The sequence below is a fragment of the Physella acuta genome, unplaced genomic scaffold, assembly GCF_028476545.2.
Source record: "Physella acuta isolate Inbredline_101_S28 unplaced genomic scaffold, ASM2847654v3 ptg002204l, whole genome shotgun sequence".
Lineage (NCBI taxonomy): Eukaryota > Metazoa > Mollusca > Gastropoda > Physidae > Physella > Physella acuta.
Window position 1 is genome coordinate 67,216 of NW_026733704.1, and position 11,194 is coordinate 78,409.

Below are 11,194 nucleotides of genomic sequence, written 5' to 3' on the forward strand. Positions count from 1 at the left end.
CTCTCTCTCTATCGTTTTCTCTATCTTTCTCTCTTTCTCTCTCTCTCTCTCTCTGTATCCTTCTTTCTCTCTTTCTCTCCCTCTATCGTAGTCTCTCTCTCTCTCTGTCTCCCTCTATTGATGTCTCTCTCTCTCTGTCTCCTTCTGTCTCTCTCTTTCTCTCCCTCTATTGTTGTCTCTCTTTCTCTCTCTCTCTCTCCCTCTCTCTATCTTTCTCTCCCTCTATTGTTGTCTATCTCTTTCTCTCTCTCTCTCCCTCTCTCTCTCTTTCTCTCCCTCTATTGTTGTCTATCTCTTTCTCTCTCTCTCTCCCTCTCTCTCTCTCTTTCTCTCTCTATTGTTCTCTCTCTCTATCTGTCTACATCTAACTCTCTCTTTCTCTCCCTCTATTATTGTCTATCTCTCTCATCTGCTTTCTCCAACTTTGAACAACATAACCCACTTCCGCCCTCATTGTTTTTCCACACTGGCCGCCATTGTTGCTCGGGCTTCCGGTAATGACGTATTATTTTTCTGTCTGTACTTTATTATCTGCCCCAAATAGCGGCCCCTGACCCCGGTACGAGTGCAGGTGTGTTCATATTGTCTTATGTTGGAGGAAACAGATCTGATGTATCATCGTTTATAGGATTGGGTTTTAAGAAAAGGTCTCTAAATTGATATATTTTCAACATCAGATTTTTAGAGAAAGGTCATATTCTTTTACCATGTTAGATTTTAAGAAAAAAGTTTAATTTATATTATTTTATAACATTTCGGTTTTAAGAAAAATGTTCTAATATATATTCTTTTAGAACATAAGGCTTTTAAGAAAAAGGCTCCTATTTGAATTCGCTTGTGATTGTATAGGGGAGATAACTTTTATAGTCAGCTTTTCTCATTTTTTTTCCTCAAAATTTCCCCTGGACCTCAAATGTCTAGCTTCGCCGTTGCCAGAATGTCAGGACTCAACTAATTAAATGAATTAGGTAATTTAATTTTCTTTAACAAATTTTGTTTATCTTTGTTCTTGAAATACAAACACACTTGTCGCCCAAATCAAATTTATAATTTTTTTTCTCTCATTACATTTACAGAGATATATTATTTCGCTCAATATTTACTCAAATCAGATTTATAATTTTTTTTTTTTTTTTTTTTTTTTTTTTTTTCATATATTTTATGTTTATTAATTTAACCAAGCTGCCAGTTTATTCATCCTCCTTAGAGCGAAGACGGGCATTTGGATTTGTCACTTTAATAGCTAGTTGCTGGGCACGCTCAACAATATCTTTACGCTTCTTACTTGAGACATTGTGTGCAATTTCAGCAAAGAAAGTGCGGTTTTGCATCAACAATACTTCCAGCTCTCTAACATTATGAACCAAAAACTTTTTGAAGCCATCAGGACAGAGGTGCTTGCATTTATTCCACGTACCATAACCAATGTTTGGCATTTTATATTGACCTTTGAACCTCCTCCTTACTCTGTTGTCAATACCCTTGGGTTTACGCCAGTTTGCCTTGACTTTGCCATATCTGTCAGATTGGTGTCTAATAAATTTCTTATTCCTCTTCTTTACAATCTGAGTTTTGATGAGAGGTCTGATCGCCATTTTTGGTGACCTGTTTCAATAATCTAAACAAGAAAAAGGAAGCAAATCAGATTTATAAGTTAGTACACATTATGAATGGATTACCACGTCGCAGTAACAATAAAATCGATGTAACCCCGATGTTTTAATTTCGTGTTTGTTTTTCTGTCACGGTGCTTAGTTTTATTTTGTGTCTCTCAAATATAAACTGCAAAAGTTGGTTATTATAATTGTTTAGGCTTTTATTTTCCAAATATTTTTACGTTTTTTGCGAAAAACTATGTGCTGTTTTTTGTTAAAGTTAATTTCTCAAATTAAATCTTCATAGACTTTATTTTCCAAAAAAATAGGTTGCCTCCCTTTACAAACGACATCTATTTTTCCTTTAAGCCTAAACCAAAAAAATGTTCACTTAATTCTGTTCTGCTTTGAACCGCGTACTTTACATGATTAATATGGTTTCCTTGCTGGCAATAACAAAATAAAAGCAGGAATTTTCCGTGAATGCGTTTTGGTTTATAGATTTAATTGGAGTTTTGTTGATGATTTGGGGATTCTTTTGTTTCCTGTAATGTTATGTGTGTTAGAGATATTTTTTAAATTCCTCAGATTTAATTTTTTCGCATTTGTATTGGTTCTTAATGTTTTTATGCATTGATTACAAACACACATAAAAACTAACAAAACTGCTTTGTAAAAAAAAAAGCAAGTTAAATCGGTTGTTTAATTTTGTTTTAGGTTTTCGCAATGCGGTTGCGGATGTCAACGGCGAAAATTTAAAAACTAGACCTGGTTAAATTAAGCGAAACAAACAGCTATCTGGCACAATGTTGGCAAGCAGAGTTTCTTCTAGGCATCTCTTCGAAAAAATTTTACCGCCCCCCCCCCCCCCCCGAACGAAATGAAATTTATATAATTTATATAGAAAATATATACTTTTAACAGTGTCCGCCCCCCCGAAGAAAGTTTACCGCCCCCCCCCCCCCCCCGAAGATTTCAAGTGCCCCCCCCCCCCCCCCCCGGAGAAAAAAGTCTGGAAGAAACACTGTTGGCAAGGACAGATGCTACGGGTATCAACTGGTTTAATTGGGTTAGCTTCAATGGAAATTAGGCTTTTAAATATGGTGCATTCGGTGCATTTGAAAAGGTTGGGCGTTTGACAAAGTGACAGATGGTGGATAAGTTTGATACTTTGACAGAAGTTGGATAAGTTTGACACATTGACAGATGTTGGATAAGTTTGATACATTGACAGATGTTGGATAAGTTTGATTCATTGACAGATGTTGGATAAGTTTGATACATTGATAGATGTTGGATAAGTTTGATACATTGATAGATGTTGGATAAGTTTGATTCATTGACAGATGTTGGACAAGTTTGACACATTGACAGATGTTGGATAAGTTTGATACTTTGACAGATGATGGATAAGTTTGATACATTGATAGATGTTGGATAAGTTTGATACATTGATAGATGTTGGATAAGTTTGATACTTTGACAGATGATGGATAAGTTTGATACATTGATAGATGCTGGATAAGTTTGATACATTGATAGATGTTGGATAAGTTTGATACATTGAAAGATGTTGGATAAGTTTGATACATTGATAGATGTTGGATAAGTTTGATACATTGATAGATGTTGGATAAGTTTGATACATTGACAGATGTTGGACAAGTTTTATATTATGACAGATGTTGGATGAATGTGATGGAATATAAAGTGCTTGACAGTGTAAAAAAAAAACAAGACTAAAATGGTTAAGAAAATAAAAAACTTAATTTTAACCAAGAAATTTTGAAACAATGACTCCATCAAAAACGAAATATTGCTTCCTCAACCATTGAAAACATTCAGAAACACATAACTTCAACTGTCTGAAAGTGTATATTGTTAATACAATTTTCTTGGTCTAATTACCAGAAAGAACCAGAAAAATGACGGAAGAAAAAAATATATTTAAATAATATATTTATCTTAAGAAATTTTCCAGGAAATTTATATAATTTAAATGACCACTGGTCTGTTTCTTTATTTGAGACACTTAAATGAATGTCAAAATTGTTCGATAATTGACCAAGTGAATAAATAGTTAATTTAGGTATCAATACCATCCAAGTTTCGTTTTCCCTGTATTCGATGTATAACATATTTTGAGTAGCGATACCACAGTTTTCGGTTACCATGTGCTCATGGAAGAACTATTACTAAAGTATTGATACCAACCAGTTTTCGGCCACCAAATGCTCACGGAAGAATATCTAGAGAAACCTTCACCCCAGTCAACCTTCACCCCAGTCAACTTTCACCCCAGTCAACCTTCACCCCAGTCAACCTTTACCCCAGTCAACCTTCACCCCAGTCAACCTTCACCCCAGTCAACCTTCACCCCAGTCAACCTTCACCCCAGTCAACCTTCACCCCAGTCAACCTTCACCCCAGTCAACCTTCACCCCAGTCAACCTTCACCCCAGTCAACCTTCACCCCAGTCAACCTTTACCCCAGTCAACCTTCACCCCAGTCAACCTTCACCCCAGTTAGCTTTTTTATACATCCCATCCAGTCCTCATATTTCTATTCTTGCCCTCCACCAAGCCCGCCCTGTGTACTCACCTTATTCCAGAGGAAACCTGTCAAAACAAATGAAAGAAAAGAAAAAAATCAGAAGCCATTTTGTCGCCGTCAGCGCCATGTATGGCTTAATTAAAACGCTTAATTAATTATATTAAAATTAAATTACCCGCGCTTCTGACCAAGGTTGATTTATTCTCCTCATATATGTCTATTTTTAGATTCCCCTAGCTGTCAATCAAAGGACGTGTTGAGATGTTTTTATCCGAGCTGTGTTAATGTCATTAAGTACAGGCGCTGTTTGTGGACATTATCTGCCCTTGTTTCAAGGCTCGAGGTTCGTCGAGTCAGATGTGACATCAGACAAAATGGCTGACTTTGTTGTTTTGTCAATCTTATTCTTCTAATTTTTGTTGATAGCAGGATTTAGCCACTGGCTTTACAGTTAATCCAGGTCAACCCCCAGGTGATAGTAACAAAATATACAGGTGTGTGTGTGTGTGTTGCGTGCTTGCGTGTGTGTGTGTGTGTGTGTGCGTGTGTATTTGTGCGTGCGTGTGTGCGTGTGTGCGTGCTTGTGTGTATAGTGGGGAAGAGAAGGAAAGAAAAGTTTAAGGAAGAAAAGCAAAAAGACATCTAAACAAATACAGGACTCTAAATAGGCACGGTAAAACTTAAAAAGTCCTGTATTTTGTCAGGTATTCGGTATATCCTAACTCCCGTCTGGTTGGCTTATTTTATTTTTTTGGTGAGTGTGAATATCGTCTACCTTGTGGTGCGCTTTATGCGGGTTGCTTGTTGTTTTTATTTCAAAGCGCTATCGGGAAACTTCTAAGACGTTCAGCTGGTGTTTCCGATTGTAGTTTTTTTTGTAAACCGTCACGTGTGATTATCGTCCATCCGTTTCCGTTTTTTCTTCTTTCCCTTTTTGTTTTTGTACCCGGCAGATACTAAAGTCAGTAAGTCCTAATCCCTGTTAGATAGGGATATGGACGGTTAAAATATTTTGGCGTCGGTAACCTTATTGCGTTGTTTTTTTGTGTTGCTTTAACAGGCGAGGTACTAGATAAGCACAAAGATGGCGTATCGAATTTTCGCTACAGTAAGGGGTCATCCATTTATGACGTCCACATTGGGTGGGGGGGGGGGGGGTCCGGAAAAAAATGACTTTTGTGGACGCGTATGGACTTTTAAAAGGGAATTAAGTGGATTTTTGAGGACGGGGGGGGGGGGGGGGATGACCCCTAAAGTTAGCCCTAACCCTAACACTATCACAAACCCTGATTCTAACCTAAACCCATGGAAAAGCTGATACAATGGTGAATTTTCTACCAGCGTTCTGATATGATTCTGGTGCGTTGGGAAAGTGTGTTTAATTTACACTGGCACAATCACGATGTCCAACAATTATTGTGCTATAATCTTAGAACTGCAACCACAATCACCAGGTCCAAAGTATGATCGTGTTATAAACCGAGTTCTGCTACCACAATCACAATCCCCTTACCATGATTGTGCCATTGACCGAAGATTGTGATATACTCCTGGTTTACAAGTAAGGACCTAGACTGGGCGCCCAAATCAAATAACTGCTAAAACAAATCATAAGAAAAATTAGATTTAAAAAATCGTGAATCGCGCAAACTTCTCGTTGAGCTTTGTATTAAATCCCAGTGAAACACAGGCCGTTGACAAATGTGTTTTAATGTCCTTGTGTCTTTTGTTGTTTTCCGGAAATTATTCCCAGCTGCTCCTAGTTTTTTATGCCCCCTCCACATGTGCGTCATGTGCGTGTAGGGCATCTTTTGCTCCATATGGATTCAGTGATCGGGTTATGGCGCGATTCATCACGTGGTTTTTCTTAAAGTGGTAACCGGTCTATTCTCGCCTCCACCGCCCCTAATCTTTATTCTGCCTTATTTGTTTTCTTTTTGCACTTAGAGAAGTTTGAACTTGACCTTTCCATTGTGAGATGTAAATATCACTGACAAGTCGCTACAAGCATAAGCAAGTTTTCATCATTTTCGGTTTCTAGAAATGCCGATGCCATGTTACTGATTTTGACCTCGAAGAATTGCCTACGGTCACACATAGGAAAACTTAGTTGTTCAGCTTAAAATGACGCTATAAAATACCCCTAACCCACAAATAAACAAACACACACATACACACCATTTTCATTGCACAATTACTATACTAGATCCTAACAAATTTCACGCCTCATAAAACATCGCCCCAAAAGTTAAAATGCTCCGTTTGTCCTTCGTGCGGTGACATTATTTTAGGTCGACCCCCCACTCCACTCCCACCCTCCCCATCACAGTGAGGCTTACCGATCCGATATTGTTAACCTTCTAACCCAATCTTTCTATATTGTTAACCTTCTAACCCAATCTTTCTATATTGTTAAACTTCTAACCCAACCTTTCTGTATTGTTAACCTTCTAACCCAATCTTTCTATATTGTTAACCTTCTAACCCAATATTTCTATATTGTTAACCTTCTAACCCAATCTTTCTATATTGTTAACCTTCTAACCCAATCTTTCTATATTGTTAACCTTCTAACCCAATATTTCTATATTGTTAACCTTCTAACCCAATCTTTCTATATGTTAACCTTCTAACCCAATCTTTCTATATTGTTAACCTTCTAACCCAATCTTTCTATATTGTTAACCTTCTAACCCAATCTTTCTATATTGTTAACCCTCTAACCCAATCCCCCTATTATATTGTTAACCCTCTAACTCAATACTTCTAAATTGTTAATCTTTAACCCACGCGAGTATGATTTGCATCTCGCTAATTTTTTCCCTCGCTATAAATGCACATTCAGCTCTCCTAAAATTACCCGAGTTGTAATATTCTTCAAGTACCGCTGCCCAAAACCCTCAAATCAATTTTTCCCATTAAATATAGTAAACACGTAGCTTATCTATTTCACATTCAAGTGCTTCAACCACCCAATCCATTTTTTTATCAAATCCCGTTCACCTTTTATAAATAAAAAACACATAAGGTTATCTATTTCACATTCAAAGCTTTCAAATTCAGTTAAGCATCCTCTGTTTGTAAAATATACAACACTTTAAGGCAGATTTTTTAAGATCAATCCACAACGCTCTGATCATAAGACCATCTTGTCAAGTAGGCTTTATCGTAAATGTGTGTGTGGTGGGGGGGGGGGGGGGGGGGGGGGTGTGAACTGTACTCACAATAATTAAAATCAACAGACAGTTTGTTTTGTTTTTCAATGAACATCAGAGATGAAGGGAGAGAATATAAAGAAATACATAATTTACATTGAAAAAAAAAAACTGCTGAAAATAAATGGAAGAGATTGGATTATTAAAAAGTTGTCCTGCGATCGAGGCAGGTGCGGATCAAAACAAAGGAAACGTAAGTGGGTCACGTGGTACATGTCTGGGATAAAATTGGCTGCTCATTCCTGGAGAAAAGTGAATGGAAGTTGATGATGCTATCTCATACCTTGCCAGGTAAGACAAGAAGAGTGTGTTTGGGTGATGATTTTTTTTTTGGTTACATTTTTAGAAAATAGGTGCAGTTTTATGGGAATTAAAAAATAATGTCGATCAGCGTTTCTTAAGTAGTGTCCTGGTACCCGATCTTTAAGAACCTGTTGGATTCGTTAGTTTGTTGTTGGTTGTTGTATTTGGTTGTTGATTGGTTTTGTTTTTATGATACGCTGTAGTACAAGATAATACACGTAACAAATCAGAACAAAAATTTATGTCAAAGGAAAGACAATAGGGGTATTAGTTTATCTAAATAGTTCGAGAAGAGAAAGGCTATTTTTTTTTTTAAAATTTTAAATGTTGGCCGTTGAATTTAGGCCAATGTTGGCCGTTGAATTTAGGCCAATGTTAGCTGTTAAATTTAGGCCAATATTTGCCTTTGAATTTAGGCCTACCTTAATTTTCACCCGTAGCACTTCTAACCATTAGCCTTCGATTAAAGCATACCTTTGTTTATCAACATTGTAATATTTATGTTCGATTAACCACAGTCCAACCCCCACCCCCACATCTGTTAGTGCTGTGGTACCCTCAAAGATGCTATTTTAACTAACCCTTAGCTCTGTGGATACGTTTAGGATTGATCTTAACTAAGAGTTAAGTTGAACGTTGAATTTACGCTACCGGAGATCATAATCATCTTTTCCCGTTCGATCCTAAGGACACATATGATAGATGAAGTAGAGTTCATCTGTTTCAGAGACCTCGGCATCTGAAAGGATGGTGTGGTCAACACCATGCCCATCGGAGATGTTAACTAAATAAGTCTGAGAGCCCGGCTAGAAACAGTGGTGTTGGTCTAATTTTGTTATAGGGGAGGGGAGGGGGGTTAAATGAGTCGACGATAATTAACTCGACTTGAGACAGTTGTCATTTTAGAGGTCCTGGGGGTATTATATTCCTTCCCCCCCCCCCTTTCCCCCAGGCACACCTGCCTACGCCACGGCCTAGTCAGTTGAAACAAATGGAGTATAAAAATAGAATGCACTGTGTTGAACTGGATACAAAAATCCAGTTAACAATGAGATTAAAAACGAAAGTTAACAACGAAGAAAACAAATAAGTTAACAATCAATCAAGTTGACAATTAAGTCAACAATCAATAAAACAACAAATACACAATTCAACAATTTTGCACAAAAACAGACTTTACAGACTTTACAATAACCAAGGTCATTTCTCAAACTAGGCTAAGACAGCTTTTCTTCGTACGTTTGTGTCAGTTTGTTGAAACATCATTAACTAGCATTGTTCTAATGCTTACAATACCGTGATACCTACGTTCAATACTCTCTTTTAACTCCCAAAATAGTTCAATTACTCTCTGTCTCCTCAGACTTGTCACGACATCTTTGGTGTTAAGAAAACATTTTTTATGACGTAGAGTATACTCTAAAACCCCATTTTCTGAAAGAAAAGAAAAAAAAACTAAAACCCCATTTTCTTGGTAATTAAATTCTCTAGTCAATATATTAGGCAAATCTATTTTTGGACAATTTCACAAGTTTTTTTAAGTACCGCAAACATCAATAAAGAACGAACTCTAACGAGGTTTAAGATTAGAAATAAAAACTATAGAGGGGGTGTGAGGAGGAGGGGTGGGAGGGATATGAAATAATATTTGAAAAAGTGTCTAGTCCTATGCGGTTAAAAGAACTATAGCTAGAGCTTAAAAGTCTAGATTTAATCGCCAATTAGGATGAGAATTCATACGAGGACCTCAGTAAAAAAAAACATTTACAGCTCAATAAACAATATCAGTAGACTACAGGTTTCATAATCCTTCTGACCAAAATGTTTCATCTGTATGAATGGACGGAACAGTTGGAGTTGAACAGACGCAACTTGGTGGTCAAGGAAATCTCACGGGAAGTACAGATGTTAGGAAGCACATTGCTAACCTGAAAGTCTGGAATTTGGATCCAGACTCGATTCCGTAGACCGTCCAGAGTCCACGCAGCACTGATGAGCACTTGTGTAAATTCTACCAAAAGTAGTAAAGCTGCTGGTCATACAACTGTTTACACTTTGTATACATAAGTCATAGAAATAGGTAAACTCTACATCATCTGCTCCACTGACCGTCATATCTGAGGTGGTAACTTTATTTTTTAAATCTTATCTGACACGACAGATTATAAACATTGAGTAGGACTTCAACGGTAAACAAAGCCAAACAAGATCTACCTAAATTCAACAATTGGCCTAGGTTCGGCTGTTATGGCCTGTTCAAGGGGAGTTAACCATTAAATTTTTAGATCATTTTGTTTTGTTTTGTTACTTCCCTTTTTCACTGTACATGCTCCGAAACCATAATATTATGTTTAGGGCCTAACACAGCCGCTTTTTGTTTTCTCTAGGCCTATTCGTGTGGGTAACTAAACCAACGTCACAAGGCGGAAGCAGACTACAACGGATAATATCCAAGGGGGTGATACCAATACCAAAAAATAGCTAATATTATTGAAATTAATATTCTTTTCTCAGTTTAATACCGTATTTAGGTAATCTAAATCTTTATGGACTCGACGATACCATCAGGTATTGTGTGACACTTAATTCCATACCGTTTTTGCACATTATATACCTATATAGATTAGTTGTTCGCGGACGGGGTGACGCCCATGATTACCGCACCGGTTGCACCCGATTAAGTGACGCCATTGAGTAGCTAAATGTGATGCTGAGCGTCTCTAACCGACACAAACTTACATTAAATTTGCTTTCTAATATTTATTTATAATTTATTTCATTCCGTTTTTTGCGTTACATTTTTATAATCATTTCTTACCGTGTTAGACAATATTTACTTATGTTTTTGCTTCTTTGTTTTATAAATAAAATTAGCAAAGACAATGAAACTCTCGGTCGTTTAAAAAAATGTTTACAAATATATTACCCTGTGTCAGAGTATAAATCTAGCATCGCATTGCTTTATACTAATAAAAATTACTTCAGCTTCGCACATTTTTCAGTGATGTAGCTAGATTCTAGATCTAGTTACGCATTTTCGAATTTAGATGGAGTATGACGTCATGTATTACTAGATCTACTTTACTTCTTAGCCTAGGCTTGATCGTCCGCTCAAACGTTTAGAAGTAAAATTTTGTGACGGAGAATCAGGATTTTCGATAATTCTCCATAACGCAACAATACAATGTAAATAAATAGTCTGGGTGAATGAGATGATTACTTAGTAATACTTAGGTTGCATGCATAGTTTATTAAATTTTTTATAGGTATACAATATACATACTGATAATCATACTAACTTAGTAACTATTACTAAGCCTTGACGTGAAATCCTTCCCTCTTCTATCCTGTTTTTTCTTATTCTAAAAGTAGGCCTAAGGACACTTTTATTGTAAGTTTTTTTTTAATAAGCATTGCTAAATATTGCTAATACATTAGCTGTTTTATATGTATTTATTTAAGAATGGTGCCTTCTGACACAGTTGAGTTGTGGTATTTAGAGTAATTGTATCGTTCCTTGCCGGTTT

The 11,194-nt window shown here is 36.7% G+C and overlaps 2 protein-coding genes across 2 annotated transcripts; one reads left to right on the plus strand and one right to left on the minus strand.

Annotated features, from left to right (window-relative positions):
* Positions 1-1,155: 1,155 nt before the first annotated feature.
* LOC131932549 (large ribosomal subunit protein eL32-like) lies at positions 1,156-1,632 on the minus strand. Its single transcript, XM_059289471.1, has one exon. The coding sequence runs from the start codon at positions 1,593-1,595 to the stop codon at positions 1,191-1,193; it is 405 nt and encodes a 134-aa protein (XP_059145454.1). The 5' UTR covers positions 1,596-1,632; the 3' UTR covers positions 1,156-1,190.
* Positions 1,633-3,826: 2,194 nt separating this feature from the next.
* LOC131932550 (uncharacterized) lies at positions 3,827-4,291 on the plus strand. Its single transcript, XM_059289472.1, has one exon. It carries the CDS (start codon positions 3,827-3,829, stop codon positions 4,289-4,291), a length of 465 nt encoding a protein of 154 aa, XP_059145455.1.
* Positions 4,292-11,194: the final 6,903 nt, after the last annotated feature.

Bases quoted from the DNA above. Each gene is read 5' to 3' on its own strand.
- LOC131932549 (XM_059289471.1), bottom strand. From the start codon at position 1,595: ATGGCGATCAGACCTCTCATCAAAACTCAGATTGTAAAGAAGAGGAAT.
- LOC131932550 (XM_059289472.1), top strand. From the start codon at position 3,827: ATGCTCACGGAAGAATATCTAGAGAAACCTTCACCCCAGTCAACCTTC.